General features: G+C 40.5%; 1 protein-coding gene across 1 annotated transcript in view; it reads left to right on the plus strand.

The window, feature by feature from the left end:
• LOC122790513 (solute carrier family 12 member 6-like) overlaps positions 1-26,184 on the plus strand; it is a 1,559,275-nt gene that overhangs the window by 1,451,850 nt on the left and 81,241 nt on the right. Inside the window, exon 20 of the mRNA XM_044058063.1 lies at positions 13,904-14,073. Coding sequence (XP_043913998.1) covers positions 13,904-14,073 — 170 coding nt within the window. The remainder of the gene's footprint in view (positions 1-13,903; positions 14,074-26,184) is intronic.

Here is a 26,184-nt window from a genome sequence, read left to right on the forward strand (position 1 = left end):
TTGCTTAAAAGATATAGGTTCAGAACTGTCCTCAGCAGCCTAAAGTTACTTCTTCTGTAGCTCAGACTGTAAGTACCTTAAAGGATAACTAAGGTGGTTTGGTTTACAGAAGTAAGGTTACAAGCTGCTAATGAATTTAATGTTGTAGTCCTTAGTTTGATGTCTTTAATCTTTAATTTGCATACTGTGTTACTCTGGGCAGGTTAAGCCAGTATTGCCTGTAAGTCACTTAATGGGTTTATCTGGTTAACAAGTAAACATTAGCACCTGAGATAGGGCTTTCTGTCAGAACTGCAAGGCCAAACCCTTCAAACCTGACATATTTATTTATTTATATTTTGTGGATGAAGGAAGTCTGACTGGGGAAAGCTCATTTTCAGCAGAGGCCCAGGGAGAAAAGTTGTAGCAGATGTATTTAAGATACTCATGGCAGAACAATGTATTTACAAAGGTACATTGCATGTATAACTCTTAAGACATCTGAGTACAAACACTTGATTACTCTGGTAAGTTAAAAGACGCTTTACAAAGATGAAATGGGTATTTGTTCTCTGGTGACATTACACATGATATGAAATTCCAAATGTAAAACATTTAGTATGCCAGCAGTTCATGTGCAATATATGTGACAAGCAGACATTGGATATACCTAATAAGACACGGGTAAGGAGGATATTGCATAGATGATGGCACTTAATAAAATCGAGATAAGGTGTGAGAAACATTAGTCTGTAGGTATTTAAGTTAAAGCCAGAAGAGCGAGAGCGGCATTGTATTACTGATAAGGCAGGGATAGCTGGGGTAAGAATACTATGGTAAATATACTAACACAGAACCTGGTTATTACAGAGTAACATAGAACCTGGTTATGACAGAGTAACACAGAACCTGGTTATAACACAGTAACACAGAACCTGGTTATAACAGAGCTACACAGAACCTGGTTATAACAGAGCTACACAGAACCTGGTTATTACAGAGTAACACAGAACCTGGTTATAACAGAGTAACACAGAACCTGGTTATAACAGAGTAACATAGAACCTGGTTATTACAGAGCAACACAGAACCTGGTTATAACAGAGTAACACAGAACCTGGTTATAACAGAGTAACATAGAACCTGGTTATAACAGAGTAACACAGAACCTGGTTATGACAGAGTAACATAGAACCTGGTTATAACAGAGTGGTGCAGAGTATTTGAAAGAGATGGATAAAGTGAGAAGGTCAGAAAGACTGAAGAGTAAAGTGGGGGATTAAGATAAGGCAATTGAGAAGTGGTTGTTAAGCAGAAGGGGATGGAAGTTATAAAAGGATAGTGGGTATGAGCTGACAAAAGAGATTGAGTTACCCCATAGAGGAGCATATGTGTGACCATGTGTGTTGTTTTTGTAAGGCCTTGGAGGCCGAAAGTTTCATAGTCTGTTTTAGGTATGTCAGGATGGTGTTCCAGAGTTTAGATACGTAATGGGAGTCTAGTGTGTCATCCCCGAGTTATTAGACTTTGTCCTGATTTCTGAGAATTTATTGGTTGAGCAAATGGCCTCTATCTGGAGAGTAGTGCTGCAGGGTATCTTTTAGTGCTGGGCATTTTAATAGCGCATGCATAAGATAATGTACAGTGATATGTTGAGTATATCTAATAGTTCAGTAGCTGAAGCCAATTTAGTTCTTTCAGGGCTCTGCAAACATATCTGTTATATGTAGGATTGGTAGCATTTATTTGAAAAATAAATGGCAATTCAAATAAAAACAGTCAATTCTGAAACTCAGTGTTGCACTTTTTGACCTCCCAGTGTTAGTGACTGTGACCACTCATGGTATGTATATAATAACTCTAAGATTACTGTACCACAAAGTAGGGGGGATATGCAGAATTACCATCACCTTAGACCTAGTATGTATCTCTTCGCATTTGTACTTTTGTTTGTTTCCCCCATTCCAAAGAGTATGAGCTTCGTAGTTTCAGCAGACACTTGTGTGCTTCACCTCTAAGCCAGGCCTGTTGCTTCCTGTGAGTGGTTGTCTTGCAGGTGAGGGTGCTTATATAGCATGAGTGTCACTAAGTGTTGCAGTTTTGATGTGCCTTGCTTTGGCACTAAAAGTATGTTTATAAACAACTGTATGTGAATGTTTTAGCAGGCTTATTATATACAGGAATTAAATCATACAAGGGTATTACACTGTGACATATTCAGGTTGGGGTTGTTTTCAGACATTTACACATGTAAGTACAAAATAAAGAATATTTGCAACTGATATTTTCAAAGCTAGAAAAAATAATTGTATAACACTGGTTCAGAATACCAAAACAATCCTGCCTCAAATCCTGAACCCCACTCCTCCAAAAAGGAAACACACAATGGGTTGTGCAGAGTGCAGATCCTCTCACATGTATTCACATCCTCATCTAAATAGTTTAAGGTCACTGCACCTTAGATGAAGTGAAATGTCATTAGCACTGTGAATTCTGTTTTGGGATGTTGTGTTTGGTTATGTCATTAGCACTGTGAATTCTGTTTTGGGATGTTGTGTTTGGTTATGTCATTAGCACTGTGAATTCTGTTTTGGGATGTTGTGTTTGGTTATGTCATTAGCATTGTGAATTCTGTTTTGGGATGTTGTGTTTGGTTATGTCATTAGCACTGTGAATTCTGTTTTGGGATGTTGTGTTTGGTTATGTCATTAGCACTGTGAATTCTGTTTTGACTCTGGAATAGACTGCCCATACATGAAAAGCAGAGCGCCTCTTTGGCCCTCTTCTAAAGGAACCTTGATGATTGTATGGGAGATAGGAAATTTACCCTGGGGATCACTGCTAGACAGGGGTTCAGGGAAGAAAATACCAGGGAATTGTTATGGCTAGGCTTGTATAGGCCCTTGGGCTGATAGCCTAGTTCCAACCTATAAACCTATGTTGTGCTTGTTCTGTTCTTTGCATTAATGGCATTCTTGCAACCACATTTCTGCCTAAAAGTGCAGGTATTCCATGCAGACAAACTTTTGTAACTAGATATGAAGACAAAACAGTCATTTTTTAAATGTTTTATAGCACTACATTATCTAGGCTGTAAGACTCTTGTAAAAGGAGTGTACTGAAAAGTTTAGCAGACCACCAATTGCCCTCATTTACTTCATGTTCTGATTTGAGGATATTTTGATAGAGGAATTCATACCAAGCCACTACTAATGCTTTTCTCCCTGCTAAATTCCTGTAGAAAGACCTCTTGGGTTTGGGTGCAACTGAAGTGGTCAGGTCAGTGATTAGCCGCTGTCCTTCAGGCAGTGGGATTTTATGTTTTCCATTCACTCCTTGTAATCCTGAATTAAGGTATGAAGTGATACACAGTGAGTTTGTATTCTGTATAGCATAACTACCTTCTATTTGGCATATAGCACCTTGTTAAAAACTCATTTTCATTAACTGTTAGTGGAAGGCTATTCACTGTAGCATTTCAAAATGATGGCAGTTTTATTCCTTTGGGGAAAAAAGTTATCGATCAACTAACAACTCGCTCTGCATTTTTGACAGAGAGTAACAGTCCATTGAAGACTAAAAGTGTGTTGCATCAGTTTGCTATGAAGAATATAGATATAGAATTAGAGTTATCTCTTAATTAATAACTTTACCTGTACATTCTCACTGCTGTAGCCTTAAATGGGTGTACTTCACAGGACTGAAATTTCACATTGAACCTCTGATTATTGAAGACCAGGTGATCAAGGTTGTGAAATATCGAACAGAAAAAAAAAACAGATGAAAATGTCTGTTCACGTTTTTGCAGAGGTGCAAGCCCCCTGCACCCCCACAACCCCTGCTACTTAAATATACCAACTCCAAGATTACATTACAGTGCAGAGAACAGTAAATTTCCCATTCTGCACTGTACAGCGATCTCCATTCACAATGTTTGATATTTCACAACTTCGATCGTCTGGGCTGCACATATCAGTGGTTCGATGTTGTGAAATTTTGATCCTTTGAAGTAGACCCCTTTAAATATATGTAATTTTGTTAGTCTGGATTTTTTGTTGCAACTATATATTTTAGTTTTTCTTTATAATGAAGTGTACTTTGTGAGCTGTAATAATAATACCCTCTTCTGTTTGACAATTGACATGTTCCTAAGGTACAGTCAGCAAAGGCAGATGGGGCCATGGTTTAACATCTCATCCAAAGGAGGGTGTCCCACATCCACTGTCATACTCCAGTGTTAGTAATCCTCAGGAGTGGATGACCTGACAGTGTTGTACTGCAGTGTTAGCAGTCCTGAGGAGTGTGCTGCTTCACAAAGATGTACTTAGGAGTGTACCACCTCACTGCAGTGTTAGTAATCCTCAAGAGTATACCACCTCACAGTGTCATACTGCAGTGATAGTAACAGGAGTGTACCACCTCACAATGCTGTACTGCAGTATTAGTAATCTTCAGGAGAGTGCCACCTCACACTCTTACTGCAGTATTAGTAATCCTCAGGAGTGTACCGTATCACAATGTTGTACTGCAGTAATAGTAATCATCAGGTGTCTACCACCTCACAGTGTTGTACAGCAGTATTAGTAATCTTTAGGAGTGTACCACCTCACAAAGTTGTACTACAGTATTAGCAATCCTCAGGAGTGTACCACCTCACATAGTTGTACTGCAGTGTTAAACGTACACAGACGTGTACTACCTGACAGTATTGTACCGCAGTCTTAGTAATCTTCGGGAGTGCACCAGCTCACATAGTTGTATTGCAGTATTAGAAATACTCAGGGGTGTACCACCTCACATAGTTGTACTGCAGTATTAGAAGTACTTAGGAGTATAAAACCTGATAAGGTTGTATTGCAGTATTAGTAATCCTCAGGAATGTGTCACCCCACAATGTCTTACTGCAGTGTTAGTAATCATCCGGAGTGTACCACCTCACAATGTTGTACTGCAGTAATAGAAATAGCAACATGCTACCTCACAATGTGGTACTTCAGTATTAGTAATCATCAGGAGTGTACAACCTTACAGTGGTATGCTGCAGTATTAGCAATCCTCAGGAGTAGACGACCTCACAGTGTTGTACTGCAGTGTTAATAGTCCTGAGGAGTGTGCTGCCTCACAAAGTTGTACTTAGGAGTGTACCACTTCACAGTTTCGTACTGCAGTATTAGTAATCCTCAGGAGTGTACCACCTCACAGTGTTGTATTGCAGTATCAGTAATCCTCAGGAGTGTACCACCTCACAATGTAGTACTGCAGTATTAGTAATCCTCAGGAATGTGTCACCTTAAAATGTCTTACTGCAGTATTAGTAATCCTCAGTAGTGTAGCACTTCATAGTGTTGTATCAGAGTATTAGTAATCCTCAGTAGTATACCACTTCATAATGTTGTACTGTAGTAATACTGCTAGGAGCATACCACCTCACAATGTACTGCAGTGTTAGTAATCATCAGGAGGGCACCACCTCACAATGTAGTACTGCAGTATTAGTAATCCTCAGGAATGTGTCACCTCACAATGTCTTACTGCAGTATTAGTAATCCTCAGGAGTGTACCACCTCACAGTGTTGTATTGCAGTATTAGTAATTTTCAGTAGTATACCTCTTCATAATGTTGTACTGCAGTAATACTGATAGGAGTATACCACCTCACAATGTTGTACTGCAGTGTTAGTAATCATCAGGAGTGTACCACCTCACATTGTTGTACTACATTAATAGTAATAGGAGCATACCACCTCACGATGTGGTACTTCAGTATTAGTAATCATCAGGAGTGTACAGTCTCACAATGTTACATTGCAATATTTACAATCCTCAAGAGTGTGTCATCTCACAATGTCTTACTGCAGTGTTAGTAATCCTCAGGAGTGTACCACCTCACAATATAGTACTAAAGTATTTGTAATCCTCAGGAGTATACCACCTCACAAGGTTGTACTGTAATAATAGTAATAGTCTGGAGCATACCACCTCACAATGTTGTACTGCAGTATTCGTAATCTTCAGGAGTGTGCCACCTCACAGTGTTGTACTGCAGTATTGGTAATCTTCAGGACTGTACCACCTCACAGTGTTGTACTGCAGTATTAGTAATCCTCAGGACTGTACCACCTCACAGTGTCGTACTCCAGTATTAGTAATCCTGAGGAGTGCACCACCTCACAATGTCATTTTGGAGAATAAGTAATTTTAAATATTAAAAAAGGAGTGAAAGAGGACTTAAAATTCAGACCATTCACTGTAGCCAGTATTAGAAGTATTATTTTTCCTTCATATTTGTCCAGCTCCTTAGAACAGTTGCATACCATACATGGAAGGCAAGACTGTTGCCACATGTACTGTAAACCTGAAGAAAGAAAAGCACCTTCCCGTTTATGATTGTGTCTGTTCCTTCTAATGCTTACCTAAGTGAAAGCCAATTATGGGAGGTAGAAACCATCAACCAGTAGGCCATCCAGGATTTTCCCATCTATGCCCCCCCCCCCAGTAGCTCATGGGCATACCTGCAGACATGAGGTCCCTGCTGGCTCTCTGCTCTGCAGGCTTGGCCCTGTATGTGCATTAAATGTAGACTGTGTTGGAAACAAGCTTGCAGACTATGTGCATATCCAAGGCTATCCTGCTTAGACTATGCTACTCAAGTAATTGGTCAAGTCAGTCTTTTTGACATCTTCCATCTTTCACTGGTTCCTAAAGAAGCTTGGGTATTTCCTTGTGCTGAAAATCAATTGTAATGTTGGTACAGTCCCTGAAATGGGGAAGCCAACTGAAAGCCACCATTCAGGTTCTGCACACATCAAAACTGATGGTAGACATTCTTGACTATCACCCCAATTTAGAAACGTAAGTGTGAATTGTAAGGAAAAGGTTCTGTCTTTCCTTTCTTAAGGCTGAAGACTTTGCATACCCACAGAAAAGTAAAAATCTGACTGTTTTGCTCCTTAGAAACACTTAAAGCAGGTCACAGGGATACAGCTGAAATGTGCCAGTTGTGTCCTCCTTATCCATGCTTTCCGGCAGCCTTGACTTAATCTGATGAAAGACCTTTGCTGAAGGTGAGCAGCATTGACTTTAAGAGCACCATGATGACCCAGACAGGCATGATTCTGTCTCTTTCTGTCACAGTCCCACAGAACAGACATATACATACCTGGCTTTGAGGATCTGAAACTTGATGCATTCCAACATTGTCAAGTCTTTAGACTTAGTTCTTCGGCTAACTGAGGTCAGTTTCTAATTCTGTCCCTGGGTATAATAGAAGTAAAAGAAATAGACAAAAAACTGGCAACAAACGACATATGAAGCTCAAGTTAGGGATATAATTGGTTGACTGAAGTCAGAGCTGGTAAAAATAGCTAGCTTTGTGAGTGTGGAGGGAGAAAGCCCTGATCCATGACCCAGGTGATAAAGCCCTGATCATGACCCAGGTGATAAAGCCCTGATCATGACCCAGGTGATAAAGCCCTGATCATCACCCAGGTGATAAAGCCCTGATCATCACACAGGTGACAAAGCCCTGATCATGACCCAGGTGATAAAGCCCCAATCATGACCCAGGTGATAAAGCCCTGATCATCACCCAGGTGATAAAACCCTGATTATAACCCAGGTGACTCAGGTTTGGTCAGTGTCCAGGCAACTTTTAGATATGGCAGGAAGAGGAGGAGCATTACAAGGTTTAAGCCTATTTGTTTCTGCTCATGGCAAGGGCGAGTGCTCTTGGACACACTTTATGTGGTAGAATCTCTGATGAATTTTATGTACAAGGGCAGCAGAAACACATCATACAGAGCTGTAGCATGCATTATCAAGGGCCCATCACATGCCAACCCTTTGTATGCTAATGACCATACATGGGTAGTTAGGATAGCACACTCACTATCAACCCTGGGAATGATTGAGCCATAGGGTCATCTTCTAGGAGAATGAATGGGTCAGTAGAGCAGCCAGGAAGATCAGGTCAATGGTTGGAGAATGACCAGCGCAAAAAAAAAAAAAGATGTTTGGTGAAAAAAGGATTGTTTTCAGTGAAATTGGAGTTAGTGAATGATTGCTGAAACCCCATTGTCTGAAATGCTTTCTTGACCTAAACCTATCTGAGCAGAATCCTTCTTATGCAGGAAAGACCCTTCTGTTCCCCACAGAATAAATATAACCAACTGTTTGTGGTCATAGTATGCCTGCTACATTGTATTTTGCTGAGAGGTGCTTCTCTTTGTCTGTAAGATGTAGTGAAGCAGATTCAAGGAAATGTGCATTATCGGTCTCACTCTGGACAACTGTCCTCCCAGTCAAGAGGTTTTTTAACATTTTGTGTTACAGAACACATGCCATTTTTACCTTTCTGTATCAACATAATTGTGCAACGTAACGCAAATTGCATGTGCTAAGCTTCCTCATTCATACATCAGAATTTGTTTTGGTGGTGTTTGTTGGCTAGGGTATTTTTTTTAGCCAGGATAGAAGAAATACACCACTTTCTTAAAGCTTCATTTTGTTTTTGCATCATATGATCAATGATCTAGTTTCCTTCTAAGATTTGGTAGCTAGAACACCATCTTTCTATTTTTAACCTGCATTATCTTGTGATCCAAAGATTTTCTTCACTGATGAGCTTGACACCCAAATGTGACGTTTTAGTTACCTCAGCTTGAGTTGACTAAAAGTTTGGCTGTGTGGCTGGTGCCTTGAAGCTTTGTTAGGTGTACGGCTCTTATATCCAGATCTGTATTAGGTCACGGAAATGTTATTCTGGCAAACACCTATTCATCGACCCATAATCAGTGAAAATGGCTTCAGCGATTCACTGAATTTACTAAGGGCAACAAAATAGTTGACCGAAGCACAACGGACAACTGCAGAACTTTGCCCTATTCTCCACTGTAGTGCAATCTCGGAGTTGGTATATATAGTTAAGGGTGTGTGGGTTTGAGTCAACTACAAGTTTGTCCGTTGTGCTTTTAATTGACTAAATTGGGAATATTTAATTGTAGTTTGAGGAGAGTCTGACTTTTCTGGAATATTTATAAAGCTAATTAAAAAGTATATTTACAAAAGTTAAGCTCCTATATAACAGAATCTGTAGCCACTGAAAATGGTATCGAAAGAACATTGTCCGTTATTACCCGTTCTTGGAAGGCACTGATCTGGGGAAAACGACTAAATGGAAGAACAGTAACCTTATTGGCTAGTATAATTTATTTATTTATTTATTTATTTATTTATTTATTTATTTTGCTCTAGATCAAATCGTAAGACAGCTAACACTATATTAGATGAATGCAGACTATAAAAAAATACAAGGAAATTGATTAGATATTTGAGGGACCAGATTATTCATACAAAAGAAAATGGAAGAATTTGCTCAGTTTGAGATAGAAGTTGTCCCTAGTATATAAGATTGCATCTGTAATATTGTATACACTAACAAAATTAGTAATTCAGTTGCATCTGATGTATATGCAATGTTAATAGAATATAGGCTTGAAATAAATGAGAAATTTGGTAGTTTATTTTTCAAGAGACTTGTAAAACAGTTTTTGAGTCAGACATTGGTTATCAGTTCAGTCAGTAGCAAGCACAGCTAGTTCCCCTTTTTGGAAAATCTGTACCTGGAAAGTATTGCTTAAAGCTATTTTTTTACCCCAAACTAAATAAAATAGCTAAGTCAACAAATTTGCGTAATTGAATGTGCACGTCCTTAGACAAGGCTGACAAGAAATAACATCCTTTATGTCCGCTTAATATTAAGGATTGCTGATCAAACATTCAGTATTTTGGTTAAGCTTTGTAGTCTGACAAGTTTTGTTGAACCAAAATATAGTATTGTACAGTAATAATACGCTACCGAGTATTGAAGAGAGTCACTATTCTCCAATGTGGATTATGTTAGCTATAGCAAGTGAATCAGTTATAAGAAGAAGGTCCCAGAAATTTCCTCCTGCCCTTTCAGAATTTCTGCTGTCCATAAAACATGTGCAAAACAAAGAAAAGGATTTAAGTTAAGATCCAGCACTAACCTATTAATTGTAAATGCTAGCCTAAAGTATCTGAGCTACTGGGAAAATTTATAAAAGAATAACTGTATATCCTCTCTGTTTTTCTGTCATATTCATAGTAATCTCTCCAAGACAGTGTAAGTTCAAAATACTACGTTAACATAGAAAATGTTTTTGTCATTGAGAAATTTGAGCGATGTATGTATAGTTATTGGTTAACGTGAAAAGTACATGTCACACAATATGAACATTTTTTGGCTGAATAGTATGCAAATGCAGTTTTATTCTTAAAATGTATATGTTGTTGACTTGTTCACCACAGTAATGATATTATAAAATATCTTGTTAAATTTTCAATAAATAAAGATACAAAGCAAAAGAAAAAGAAATATATATATTGTAACCATTGTGAGGATGGCTGTGTGTTTAATTTCATATTTAACAGTTCTCAAGATATTTCAGTTTTTAAAGGCAGAAGTCATAACTACATTTTCAGTAAAATAGCCGTGGCAAAAGCTGTCCCACCAGAATCACATGAGATGTCGAGAGGTGTGAAATTCCATTAATGTTAGTTGTCAGTTAACATCTACAAACCCTTGTGTTTTCCTTCAAAAAGACAAGCTGTTACTATGAGTCAAACCCACTCTGATAACTTAAAGAAATCCAGTCATCCTACTGGAACTAAATAACCTAAAATGGGAATGTTTCCCTCAGATTTTAAATAACCATAGATGGCAGTGTTTTTTTCTGATTGTTTTTATCCATGATACCCCAGTGTCTAGCAAGCCCACTCCAATTGGGCCATTTATAATTCTGCATTCTTCACATAATTGATGGCGATTGGATAGAGATAAGGGCTGGGCGTTGAGCTATCCTGTGGTGGAGCCATGATTTTGGCTCCTTAGTTTTGAACTCCGACAGTAGTTGTCGAATATACTCCCCTCCAAGGTGGAGCTTCAGTGCTGACCCACTGATCTCTGTATTCTGAGTACACACACACACACACACACACACACACACACACACACACACACACACAGAGTAGTCTCCAACTACAGCTCAGACCATTGTTTGGCTGGTCACCCGCCCAACCTTGGGTACCCCTTGCTGTACTACACTACTGTCTGTAGTCCTGCAGATGACATAACAGCTCAGCCAGTCCCCCTCTGAACTTGGCCACATACTGCCATCCCCCCAGCTGTTTCCTCCAATTTCTGGCTGTGCTAATCAAAGTTGCGTTTCTGCTGTTGTAGTCAGAGATCATCTTTCTGCATCGCAAGCTGGCTTTGCAACTTTACTTTTATCTAGATAGAGTTAAAGCTTTCTGTAAAGGTTGTCAGTCATTCCTGTGGTAGCCCAAAAGATATGAGGATCAAGAAAGATGTGAAAGCAGGATGTTTGAAAAATGGATAAGTAGATTGTGTCGCCCCTGCACTGGCCCAGTAATCAAGGAGCCTCAGTCCTCACCACTGGCAGCAGTGAGGAACGTACACAATGGGAGGATGACACATATACACACAGTAAAATACAATTTCCCTTAAGTGCACACAGAGGTCAGTCTGGGGCTGGTTTCTGCCTCTTTCTGCAGATCCCCAATAAGACTCCCCACTGTGACAGCTACAGGGTTAAGAAATCAGCTGAGTGGTCAAGCCAAAACCTCCAGCACCCTATCTGTCCAAACAGTACTTCGTGTCCCTGCCCAAGTAGCTGACAGACACACACACACACACACACACACACACACACACACACACACACACACACTTTGAGATTTGATTTATATACACACAGACACTCCTGGGGAAGGCTGACACAGGTTTACTAGCTATGCCCCCCTTCTGGCCAGACTGTAATGTAGTTATCACTGCCACCAACCACTACTTATCACCTACTATAAGACCCTTAGCAAAGGGTGTCCAATCTTACTGTGTAATGTTACTATTAATCCAAATGGTAAGTGTGACTAAGAACAAGGCTATGGAGTGGCCTATACTGTGTCACCAAGTACATATGTAAGCAGTCTAAGAGCTTAAATATCTCTAAACAAACCAGTTACAATTAAAAGGTTTAAATATACTTAATAACAAATAATAATAGAGCAAGACAATACTCAAACAACACAGTAACTACAGAGTTCAGAATCACACAAAATATTTTAAAACAACATTGCAGGACAGTCTCAAGTAAATACAGAAAACATCTAAACTAATCTTTACTATATTCCTATCTATGTCTAAAAGAAATTACTTTTCCCTAGTTACTTACTGTTAGCAAGGCAAATGTAGATAAGTGGATGTTGTCAGATCCAAAGACAAATACAAAATGCCCAGTCTTTCTTTGAGAGAGTTGTTTAGTATTACTGGGTTAGCCTGGATGGCATCACTCTGTCACCCACCTTCAGTTCCCAGGCTAACAGAAGCTAAGAATTTTAACATGTCTGTGTCAGAAATACACATCTCTCAGATGTTTGCCTAGAACTGGAAGTTGTAAAACAAACACTTTAACATTTTAAACCTAGTAATTATTTCTGTTTCAAGACAATAGGAAAACCTCTAGCTGTAGAGATTGTGTCTGCTTGCTGCACTGTAACTGAGATAACACAATCGTAAAACAATTTCAACTTATTTTCTTGAAGTTTTGCAAGTTAACTCTGTATGTTCCAGATTCTACTATTAAAACATACATTTGCATAGTATATAGTTTAGACACATTTCTTTTCTTTTCCAGTAGGGTACGCTATGGCCACATTCTTGAAGCCCAGTACATAACATACAGTTCTGTATAAATCATATCAATATTCAGAAATTACATATGATTGTCAACAAAATTCCAGATAGCTGGGCTGGCAATGTCACATGGACTGTACCATTTTGTGTCACAGCTGTGATTTGTTTATGACTAGGTCTGGGGTTGTATCAGCTTTTGCAGTGTGTATGCCAGGCTGCCTCCAGGAACTGCACTAGTTTAAGTTTAAATGCAGTGAGTCCTTTCTTAGAGGTAATACTTTTGCTTTTGGATCCATAATTCTATATTTTTTTGATTGCAGTTGCTTCCTTTAGTACGTGGCATACAAGCCTCCTTGAAGTGAGGTAATGTAGTCCTAGCTGTTCAAGAACTGTTCTTAACATCAAGTCCATCTAATTTCACCCCTCCTTACCATTTCCTAGATTTAGTTTCCATGTTGTATTTGAGAACTTGAATTACCCCGATCATTCTTTATTGAGATTATTGTTTTGAGTCTAAGATGAATTATTTTAGGATAAACACTGCTTGAAAGCTTTCTCCAGGAAAAACAACTGACAGCTGTGGAGAGGAGAGGTTAAAATGAAGGCTGTGTTGGGGATCTCCGACTTTATGCATACACATGGATGACAGTTGATGTTGATTCGAGGCCACAAGTGTTATCATAACCCCAAATAGCAGTTGACAGAGTCACTGTCATAAGTTTATTGTCACTGTGAGCACCTCACAGTTGTTTGGTGACTTACATACAATGTAGAATACCATGATTATTGTAATTTAATTACATGTTCTCTCAGTTAAGAAAGGCGTTATCTCTTTATGTCTCTATGTTAACCCACTGAAAATTAGAGAAACAGATGTTTTAACAGTTCTTTTGATGGTAGAGATTTTTTTAATTTGTCAGTATTTTAAATACTATAATATTTTATTTTTTTGGTAATTCCATCATGCTTACTGTGAAGAAGTTGTTTTGGTAGGTGATATAGGAGCTGTTTAGTGGGTTATTCAGGGTTACATATTGTGCAGATATAGGTGGCAAGCTTTAAACTTAAGGCTTCAGTATGTCACTCAGTTGCTGTTTATTACCTTGCCGACTACATAATAGTAACAGGTATTTCCTGTAATGCATAGAAAAATTATTGATTAATTAAAGTCCATTTGCTTGTATGTTTCAGGAACTGTAAGAGTGACCACTGCAGCCCACCTGGCATTACTTGTAGCCAAGAACATTGCCTTCTTCCCTGCCAACAAGGAGCAATTCACAGAAGGTACCATTGACGTGTGGTGGATTGTTCACGATGGGGGAATGCTAATGCTCCTGCCCTTCCTGCTACGACAGCACAAGGTATTTCAGTCATCATTGTCATGTGAAAGCAGTACAATTCCAAGCAAAGGGATGTGAGCACTGCCCAACATTCCCAGGTCATGGCTTTGTTTTACAAGCAAAGGGATGTGAGCACTGCCCAACATTCCCAGGTCATGGCTTTGTTTTACAAGCAAAGGGATGTGAGCACTGCCCAACATTCCCAGGTCATGGCTTTGTCATGGCTTTGTTGTAAAAGCAGGCATGTGTGACTCTTCACATTCTTCCTCATGGCTTTGGTTTAGCAGCTTCTTCTTGTTTAATGCATGCCTCCCCTTTGATGCTCTCTCTCTCTCTTCACTTTAAAGTAATAAATTACGTGATAATCTGCCTGTAACTGTCTAACTCATTATCTGTGATCATGGTGGCAACACTTATTACTGGTATTTAGTTGCATGGGATTGCTTGGTAATAGTGTGATAATTCAAGTGTATTGAAGGGACTGTTTCTTCAAAAGTCGATGGTGGGATAATTGAAATCCCCCATACCTAGTGTGTTCAGTAAAATTCAGATTGTTTTCAGTTTGGTTAAGTAGGCTTTTTGGGTGTTGTGACCCATGGAGAGGGATCTGTAATTGGCTAAGACTTGCATGGGGGTCTTACCCACCATAACCTGGACCTGGAGTAACTCCATGGAGTTGTCCAATCTAACTATATGGGACATGAATGTATCTCTAATATAGATTGAAACAACGCCTCCTTTGTTTTTCACATGTTCATTTTGTGGTCTAAAGGTGTGAAAGGCATTGTAGCCTTCCAAGGCTGAGGTACACTCTGAGGCCTTAAACCAGGTTTCTGTGGCTGCACAGACATCTATATTTTCTAGTGATAGAAGTGCTGCCAGGGAGAGCAGTTTTTGGCTTAAGCACCTAGCGTATTGCATCATGACCCTTATTTTGTTCTGATTGGTTAATTTCACATTGGTAATGTTGTTTTCGAACTCTTGCATGAAAAAGGCACTATGGGAGGGGCAAGAGCCTTTGCCAGCAGCCGAAAGCCTAGGGGTGCCAGGTGCTAACTGTCTCTGGCAGAGCAGAGAGGTTTGTAGATCATGGCTTCCTAGGCTGACAGGAACTGGATCGCCTTTGAATGACAAGAAAAACTGAGCCAGTTATTGACCTGTATATGTCAGGCAAATTACCTTTGCCTTGTATGCTACCCCCCCACCCAGGGTATTTGCTATTTGCCTGGCTCCAATCAGTGCTGTTTGCAGGACAATGGGTATTCACAATTATCCTTACTTGGATGATTGCTTTACCTGTGCCCCTTCTCTGCGAAAGATAGAAAGGGCTGTAACGGTCACTGACCTGTTTCCAGGACATAGGACTGTCCTTGAATCTCAAGTGGTCTCAGTTAACGCCACCAAGACAAGTCGCCTTTTGAGGCCTTTTCTGAACACAGCAAAAATCTTTCCTGTCCACAGACCCTACATTTCAACAAGATTGCAAATTGCAGCCAGCCATATTACATACAGAGAATTACTCAAGGGTCTTGGGGTATGTGGCCTTCTACATACTGATGGTTTTCCTGGCAAGGCTTCTCATGAAAACTGTAGTGTTTTTTCAGAAACAGATGGTGCCAGTATATGGACATTCCTTACATTTCCCTGTTACCCTGCATCAAGAAAGGATTCATGTGGGTAGAGAAGATCTGTGTAAATCTGGAAGTGCCATACATAGTGAAGCCAGAGACTGAGATTCTCACAAAAGACTGCTTGGACTCTACATTGGGAGTCCACATGGGGGAACTGAGAGCACACGGGACTTGGGCTAAAGACTTCAGTACAAAGCATGTAAACATCAGAAGGGTGATAATGGTTATTCTGGCCATCAGTGCATTCAGTCACATTTGGCAGCTGAGAACACTACAAATCTTGACAGACAGTAAAACAGTAATGCAGTTTGTAAACAAATTGGAAGCGCTGTCCTATCTACTGTTCAGGCCAGCCTTGCAGGTGTGAGAGCTGGCATAAGAGGCAGCTCTGACCTCCTGTCACAGGACGCAAGTCTGAGCCCCCCAGCACAGGAGGCAGCTCTGACACCCCCTGGCACAGGACGCAGGTCTAACCCCTGGCACAGGATGCAGGTGTGAGCCCCCCAGTGCAGGAGGCAGGTCTAACCCCAAGCACATAGTACATTCCTTCTCATAATAACAATATGGGAGACTCTGTAAGCAGAGCAAGTCTAGACCCCAGTGAATGGATGTTAAAAATGGAAGTGTTCTTGGATTTAATCTCTAAGTATATTGTGCAAAAAATAGACGTATTTCTTTAGAAAACAGAAAATTGAGCAAATATTTCATCAGGATACCCACAAGAGAGGCCTAAGTATTAAATGCCTTCTCTAATGCACTCCCTGGGCAGGTCTGTATATGTATACTTTCCCTGGTTTACTATCAAAACTTGGAAACTGCATTGGTTGACCGGTATATGGTTGACTTGCAGTTTCCAAGTCGGCATAATGTCGAACCAAAAACGATTGACTACACTCAGCAAACAGGTAGCGTACGTCGATATTTTGAGTTCGACATTGTGCAGGGAGGGCGCCGTTCAGTGAGGAACAGAGAATTAGCCCATTTCCTCACTGTAGTGTGATCTCAGAGTTGGTATGTTTAATATGCAGGGGGTGTGGGATGCAGCCCTCCACATGGGTGCAGGGGGGCGTAGCCCCCTTCAACATAGTTAACCATTGAGTGTAATGTTATGTTAATGTATATAGCATGGGTGACTGACATCACCTTCTGCTATGTCAAATTCGTCAAACCAGGAAGTTTGGGTATGCCATTTCCGACATTCTGCTTTTTTGATGAGTTGGAAATTGATATTGTCCATTGACATTATGGTCATTCAATGGAAACATTTTCAAGAATATGATAGTAAACCACTTTCCCTTCCTATTTTCTTAATCCCCATGGTGTTAGAAAAGATCTGGTAGGATAAGTCAGAAATGCTGTTGTTGGTGCTGTTCTGGCTGAGGCAGCATTGGTTCTCCCTTCTGCTGTTATTAGCAAAGGAAGAGCCTTTTATGTACCTCCGCATGTAGATTTACTAACCCAGAACAGGGCTCATCCCTTTACCCACATGTTCTGACACTAACACTTGACGGTGTGTATGATTTAGCAATCACCCCTTCCATGTACATGTTTTTTGAAGATGTGCTTCACATCTGAAGAATAGGCCAGGAACCCCCAGCACAAGACTATCTTATAAAGCAGAACAGAAAAGGTTATCCCATTGGTGCTGAGGCAGAGGTGTGGACCTGCTTACAACACAGGTGTTTCCAGTCCTCACCTGCCTGTTAGACCTATTTAAAACAGCGCTAATACCTCACCAAAGGTACACGCTTCAGCAAGCTGTACCTGTCCACATCTAGAATCCCACTGTCCACCTCTAGAACCCCACCTCCAACCATCACAAAACTGTTCCTGAAAGGTGGTTTGCATCTGAGATCTACCAAAAAAAAAGGAATTTCTTCACCATGGATGGGACTGTAGTTTAATTTTAGAAAAAAAAAATACTCTCCCTCCTTTTGATCCATCTGCTTCCACCCCATCATGGTTTTGTCTTAGAAGACTACCTTTTTAGTAGCCTTGACCTCAGCCAGATGAATCACTGAATTGCAAGCGTTCATGTGCAGGGAACCCTTACTAGTGTTCCACAAAGACAAGTTCACCCTACATATCATCCCTTCCTTCATGACAAAAGTGGTTACTGAACTGTCATTAAATCAAGCCGTTTATTTACCAGTGTTGTTCCCCTCCCAAAGGAAAAATGGTAAAGCATCTTGCATTCCCTAGATATACACAGGCTGATGTGATTCTACTTGCACAAGACAAAAACACCTCACACAGTCTGCTCAACTCTTTATAATGCTTGCAAAGCAAAGATAAGGAAAACTTTTCATTTAAAAACCGTTTCCAAATGGATAGCTCCTTGCATAGCCTTTTGTTGCAACTCAGAGGACATTCTGGAATCATCATGGGGCAGGCTCATAGAATGTACAAGGCTAAATCCGTCTAATGTTTGGGTATGCCTTGTCATGTATTCGCTCTCAGGTTTTACCTCCAGTGTTAAGGAGGGTGAGGCCAGTTAGTCCTGGAGTGAATTTGTGGGGAACCCATTCACTAGTCCTGGTTTCATTTGACTTACGATAATGAGGCACTCTGTGTAAACAAAGTCTGTTCCAGAGAAGGGGAAGATGCTGGATCATATACCTGTCCCTACAACATGTTTATTTATTTAACTAATAAAATGACCCAATACCAATCCAAACCAACAAAAGCAAGGTATTTGACCCAATGGCATGAGAAGGTTCAATGAAGACAGGCACTTCAGCCTCAAACTTAAGCTAAATTTGAGGTTGCAGTGTTTAGCTTCATTGAGCCTTCTCGTGCCATTGGGTCCAATACCTTGTTTTTGATGTTTATTTATTTAGCATTTGTTTACTGGGAAAGTCCTACTGGGACTGAGCCCATTTTCAGTGGAGGCCCAGGGAGAAACACTCCAGATGCATGTCTTTGGAATGTTTTATTTGTTTGGTGAGGGTAGAGATCTCTGGATGTAGTGTTAGCTACACTGTTTGATTTACTGAAAAAAGGAGGCCAAGGAAAGGATAGCTGAATCTGTAATGGCACAGTTAGGAAGGCACAAATTACCCCACTGGTAAATGGATTACGCTGAATACAGGGACAAGGCTTCTGGCCTGCTGTGGTAGCTAAGGTTTTTGAGACCAGAGATTTTTGTTAGGAACCTCTGGGGCCTTTCAAGTTTTTTTATGGTGTAGTGAGGTCCATACCAAAGGGAGCAGCGACAGGATCATTTGTCCACATTTTTCCCATGAATTACAATTTAGCCAGCATTTTCCAGTGCCAGGTTAGGTTTTGCCACATCCATCTTGCAGGGCTTTTGTGTCTCCTGCCTGCACTGTAGACCATCCACCCTCTCTGTGGATTAAGATGAGCTCCTGGTATACATTGCCATTGTCCCTGTTACATCATGGCCAGGTATTCCCCTTCCAAGAGAAAAGCATTAGCTTGCATGTACAGGCTTGGGGAGGGGGCTCCTTTTGATTATTTGCTTCTACCTGGGATGGGTCATCCTTGGCGTGGGTTCTGCTCTGGCTCCTAGGAGCAGTTGTTGAACCTACTACTGCAAGAAGGAACTGAAGATGACATCATCCAACATGCTTTTATACCATCAATACCTTGATGTTGGTATGGGAAAGAGATTGTCAGGTGGGGGGATGGGGTGAAAGCTTTGGTGTTTGTGTTGGCTGTCCAGATTCTACAGATAGGAATCCCAAGATGTCAGTGCTACAACAGTGAATGCATTCAAGCATCTACATTTTTTGGTAAGTTCCTACACAACTGTACCTTGTTGTATACTTAGAAGGAAGTGTGCATACCATCCTCGGGTGATGAGGTGTTTCCCTCCTTGACTCATTTGACAAAAACAACATTGTGACCATTTACATAACCCCCCCAATTTAAATGTATGAGGTTGGGTGGGATCCAAAGATGTCAAACAGCCTTATTCCTCCTCAAGACCCCTTCGCTCCAGTAACAGACAACTTCTACACATCACCAAAGCTAACATTTCAGCAGGAGAATCACTTTTTTCCAACTACACCTCCAAACACTGGAATAATCTACCAAACTCATTAGTCACTAAGTCCTCAACACTTCAATTTAAAAAACTTCTAAAGACGCACCTTACTAACACCTGGCTCTGCACCTGCAACTCCCTTAGATAGCTTAATCCTCCTTTTTAATCCTCTGTTATTCACTTCTCTTAATCTACGATCATGTTCTACCACTGTTGGTAGTTTCACTTTTAACTGTACATAATTTTCTGGATATAAATAACAACTGTAAACAACCATTTTTTATGTAAGTTACTGTTTTACTCTACTTATAAGACACTGTCCTGTGTTTATTTTGATTCTCATATGTATGCATTTGTTTTTCTATTGTATGTATTTGTTAGTCTTGGAGATTTTCTCCCTGGACCGCCACTGAAAAGGGACCTGTGTCCAGTCGGACTTTCCCAGTAAACAAATGTAAAATAAATAAAATGATAGACACCGACTTGAGTTTATGTCTTCAGCGAGTAGCTTCATTGTGGTCATTCATTAGAATCTGCATCCGAGAGACCAAATGATAGGCACTGTAACTGTCCCTTTTATCCTTTGGGGAACATTACACAGAACTTTTGGTGTTAATATGATACACCAGACTGCCAAAAAGAAAGTGAAGGAATGCTGGGATGCACAGCAGGTTAAGGCTGTGAGCTGTTAGTGAACTACTTCCTGTAGGACAGTTTTTTTATGGTGTAGTGTTTTTTACTGATCTACTTCCTGTAGGACAGCGTTTGCTTCCCTCTGCCTCTACTTGTCTACAACAGATCTCTTTTCTCCATATCCCACCCAGCCTACACCCCCCAACCCATACACACTCAAAAAAATAGGAGATCGCTTAAACTTATTTGTAAAAGAGTGGAAGGAAAATCACTTAAGACCCTCTGGTACTAAGAGTTATAGCCAAGGGGTCCAGACTTCACTTCAAAAACACCAAGATTTTCAGGGATTCCATCAGTAGGTGGAGAACAAAGACATTTGTTCATAACCCTGTTACAAGACCTTTTCTGGCAGGTAGTACCAAAACAGGAAGAGGGCACAGGTTTCTACTCAAGGCTGTTTGTAGTCCTAGGAAAATCTGTCCCATGGAGGCTAATATTAGATTATCAAGGCTGCTCTTTGGGAGTGTATTTCTGGATTTGGTCCACATGAGGGGTATGACTGAAGTAGAACTCTCTGCTTCTGCAGGAAACTGGCAACTCCAAACATTTTGCACAGAACACTGACTACAGAGGTGTTTTCTAAATGAGATGGTCAGCCATATACCTGTACATGTTTTTACACTCCCTCTTGTATTCAGGGCGGTACAGAAGATGCAGGAAGTGGCACAAGTTCTACTCGTGGGCCCTTTTTGGTGGAGGCGGCATTGATTCTCCTTGTGCTCCTACTTTGGGTGGTAAGGACAGAGCCTGTACTGATCTGCATGTGAACCTCTAGACTCAAGACTAGGGGTCAGTTAGGCACCCCATCTTGAAGACTCTAAGGCTGTAAGCTTTGATGAGCTAAGCCTCATGCCCTTTAGGCACATGTTTTTGAGGATGTACTTTATCACAGTTCCTTGGAGGCTGGTAAGCAAGGAAGATGTTAAGATGGTGTTGATGGACTTTCCCAGTATACCGTAAATGTGCTGATGGTGAGGTCCAGCCTAGAGGGAGAAGGTTGCAAAACGCTAGAAGTTGAACGAGACCTTCTGCATAAAAGTCCAAAATGTTATCACCACTGCAGCAATGAACATAACTTTTTGCTACAGTTTATAGGATCAAAGAAATTTAGGTATTTTTTCCCCTTGTTGTTTCCAGTGTATGGTGAAGGTGAGGAACCTTATTTTTTTTTGTCCCTGGCTTGGGGGGGGGGACAAATAGGGAATTGCCATGGTGCTTAAAGGTCAAGCTGCACTCTGAGGGACATAGTGAGATATTTCTGTAGTAGCCCAAAAGAAAAAGCTTGTCTAGTGTGCTGGCAATTTTGTTTTTTGTGTAACAACATTAAGATTTGGGAACTGCATATGCACGGTAGCGTAGGTAGGGAAGGATGAAGAGGGCAGCTGACCCATGTGCAAAGTACTAGAGAGCGCGGTCAGTGCATCCTGTTTGGGCTTCAGCACATACTGGCATTTAAATGTTGGTTTTGCATTTGTGGTCAAAATTGAGCACTGTAGCAGTTTTTTCTGCAGTTTAAAAGTATAATTTTATTTTGCTTAACTGACTAGTTGTAGCCGTGATATAAAAGAAGAAAGGGGTTCTTTTTTGGGGGGCACCAAATTAGGGGACAAAACTAGGTGCATAATTAGCTGGCTGCACCTCAGCATACACACAGTTTTGGAACCCATTTTTTTTAAGTAAAAACAGCAGCCCATAATTAAAATTTCTTACTGAAATTCAAACTAATTGCAATGGCTCGGATGCTGGCATTGCACATATCACAGCTGGAGTAAAAGTTTGCATTGAAACATAAAGGCAGCTTTTAAGATCTCAGAACATTTTAAGAACTGCTGTGACCAGGTTTCTTTACTAGACAACAGTTTTTCTGAGAGTCACACAGAATGCTAAGGGGGGTTCTGCTCAAATCTAGCAGGTCAGTGCCTTAAACACTACACTATAGCAGGTGTATTTCCTGTAGCATCTTGTCATCTACCTTCCCCCAAACCTTTTTATTTTATTTATTTATTTTACGTTTCTTTATTGGGAAGGTCCATCTGGGCCAAAAGACCCATTTTCAGCGGAGGCCCAGGGAGAAACGCTCCAAAAATAAATTTACAAATAACCATATATAATAGTAACATAACCATATTTAAAACAGTAACATTCCAAGTAACTGCAGTATTTTAACATAAGCAGAGGAAAAAGTTACAGCATAAAGATTTCTAGCCTATATAAGACAGTGGCATTATTTAGACCATAGAGCGATAGTAACGTATCTAATACAAGCAGTGATTTCACATAGGGAGTAAACATACTCCTTGTAGAGTATTATCAAACCACCTTTGGCTCAATCTACCTTCTCTCTACTGACCATTTGAGTGTATGTTAAGTACCTTATGTCAAGATTTTACCACATACCATTGCATTTGCCTACTTTTTCCACGGTGTGCACACTTGCAGTTTTAAAGCAGCCTATTACCCCTAACTCTTAATCCCTTGTTAATAGTACTTTTCTCAATATAATCTTTACATAGGTATGCCACTAGATGGCAGCACACCCCAATCATTAACAACCAATTGTACACTATTTGCCCTGCTCCCTGCAGCTCTCTACGAGTTTATTTTTCTTAGTGAATTTATTTCTTCCTAATTGCAGTTGCTCCATCATTTCTAGCCATAACCTCTTAAAATTCAGCCCCAACCTTAACCCTGTATTAAACTCACTTTGGGCGTGCCAGCAGCCTTGACTACTTAGTAGTGACCGTTCTCACTGATAGTTTTTTCCAGGGTTTCTTTTCTTGCTCATCCTTCTCGGCTCTTAGTGGTCACCTTCCTGCCTTTGCACTTCGCCCTCCTTCCTCCCTACACGTACAACATAACTATATCTTAACCCGTACCCTCACAAACTTCAACCCTCAATGTTTCTCTGACTACTTAAAACAGATGAACTGGAACCCTCTGAAAACTCTCCCTCTCGACAATGCTGTTACTTACTTCAGTACTTCATTCATTAACCTACTAAGCAACTTTGCTTCTCCTAGAACCTAAAGAGTGAAATCCAACCCCCCCCCCCCCTGGCTTTCCAAAGAAACAATAACCCTCATGCATACCCATGATAAATCATGGAAATTCTACCAGAAATACAAAACACCCACCTCCCTTACTGATTATAAACAACTTCGTAATACAGTTAAAACACATATTGCTTCTCACCGCAAATCCTACTACTCTAAGCTTCAAAATAATCACAAATCCAACCCCAAGAAATTTTGGAGTAGCATCTCTGCCCTCCTTAGTCCCAGTAGAAAGACAACCCTGGCCCCGACCCTAGCGCTCCAGATCATACCATAACCACCAAATTTAACTCCTTCTTCATAGACTCAGTAGCCAAACTCACATCTTTCCCTAAGAACTCATTACTTCCTACCACATCTCTCACCTACAACTCCTCTCCTTTTGCCACCAATACCACCCCCTTCTCCCTTAAACCCATCCCTGTGAACACTATAAAAAAACTCCTCCAAAAATTAAAACCATGCTGTAATGCCCCCGACAACTTACCATCCAACTTCCTCAAGTTAGCAGCTGATGGCATAGCTCTCCCCATCTGTATTCTAATTAATCGTGCTATCCAAGAATCCTACATAGCCCTCCTGTGGAAAAAAGCCTTCATCATTCCATTACACAAAGGAGGCAACAACATTGACATCTCCAATTTCTGCCCCATAGCCATTCTCTCCCCATCTCAAAACTTCTTGACAAATGTATTCACCTACAACTTCTACCTTACCTTTTAGACAGTCATCTCCTGACCCCAACACAGCATGGTTTTAGACCTGGACACAGTACCACCACAGCCCTTCTATCCTTCCTTGATAATATTAACTGCACTCGCAACTCGGGCAATATTGTATCTACCCTTTTTTCTTAGACCTTTGATACCATTTCCCATAGCCTACTTTTGTCCAAGCTCTCTCACCTTAGTCTTTCCTCCTTTTCCATCAATTGGTTTTCCAGTTACCTCTGAAATAGACAACAGGCCGTCAAGTGGAATAATTGTACCTCTTCCTAGCTTAATAGTCCAACAGGCATCCCCCAAGGTTCTCTTCTGTGCCATTTACTGTTTAACATCTTCAGTAATGACTTTCATCATTGTATTCGAATACGCAGATGACTCTACCATCATCTGCTTTGCTGAATCTCTCCCCAGACTCATGCAAGTAACTCAGGCCACCTTTAACAGCACTGAGGCATGGATGCTAAACACTCACCTAGCTCTCAATGCATCTAAAACCAAAACCACGATCTTTACCCCATCTAAAAATACCAAAATAGAGAAAAACCCCTTCAAGGTAGTAAGCGAAAATATGACTCCCATTGAAATAGTCCTCCATACTAAGCTTCTAGGTGTCCTTATCAATCAGCAACTAAAGTTTGACACCCACCTTCAAACTAACATCAAGAAAACTCACCAGAAGCTCTGAATGCTTTATCATCACAATCGCTATTTCACCTCTTCAACTAAGCTTACTTTCACTACCACTTACCGCCTCCCCTCTCTCATGTATGGGGCACCCATCCTTACCAATCTTCAAGCCACCCTTAAAGCTAAACTGGAATCCTGCTACAATAAAATCTCCCAAGTTTGCTACCAGCTTCAAATCCTCCTGTCACCACTGTGACTCCTTATAGTCCTTGAACTGGCTAGAGCTCCCCAACTGTCTCTCTTACATTCAACACTCTACTGCCCATAAACTCATCTTCAAGTCATCTCAATGCCCCCTCCCTATCCTCCACCCTTACAATGCATCTTCTTGACCGATTTCTCACATCTAATAACCAGAACCTCCTTGAAGTGTATAAACCATTACAACTTCTGTTGTTATTCTCCTTAGCACAAAAATGGAACTCACTTCCTCCCTATATCCGAACTACCCAGAACCTCTCCACTTTTAAGACTTTACTCCATTCCTAGCTCTGTTCTACCTGGGAGTGTTCCTTCTCTCAGCCCTTCTAACCTCCACCCTATTACTCCCACCGCCTTCAGCCTTCTCTCTCAAAACGCTACCTGACACTAGCTGTCCTGTTTTCCTCCTTCGTCTTCTCTTACTACTCCCTTTTACACTTTAAATGGTGTAGGCATTTGCTTCTCAGTTAAAACAGAATGCGTTTTATCTCATGATGGTTCAAAGTCTATAATTATGGCATACTACAATACATTTCTATTAATTTTTATGCTGTGTAAAATTTTGTAATAACTTGTGTTAATTTTTGCTGTTGCTTATCCTGTATTAATTTTTGCTGATTTTGTTTTGTATGTATGTACATGGAGCATTTCTCCCCAGGCCTCCATTGAAAAAGGGCTCATCTCGGCCCAGTGGACTTTCCCGGTTAACAAACTGCAAATAAAATAAATAAATAATTGTAAGGAGTAAAAAGATTGGTGCTTAGACCCAGAAGTGGTAAACAGCAAGATATGTAAGAAAGTGAGAAGGGGGGGACAGGACTTTTGTTGTCAATTCGTGTTAGTAATTAGAGGGAGGGGACAGAAAGCTGGAAGCGAGATGAAGTAAGATAGTATGACCTGGTAGAGCTATACGAGAGACGTAGTATATTCAGCCTGCGTTTGTGCAGGAACACATCCGTTTGTTGAGGAGGTGTTCCTTAAGCAGATGTTTAAATTGAGTTGTATCGATACAATTAATTAATTAATTATTGTTTGCGGTGGCGTATTTGCTTTGTGATGCTCCTCCTTACTTTCCTTGACACTCTCTTTAGCTTTAGTGTAAGATTACTGCAAAACATGTCCTTAGAACATCT

The sequence above is a fragment of the Protopterus annectens genome, chromosome 16.part0 (genome assembly GCF_019279795.1).
Source record: "Protopterus annectens isolate FY-2018-M chromosome 16.part0, PAN1.0, whole genome shotgun sequence".
Classification (NCBI taxonomy): domain Eukaryota; kingdom Metazoa; phylum Chordata; order Ceratodontiformes; family Protopteridae; genus Protopterus; species Protopterus annectens.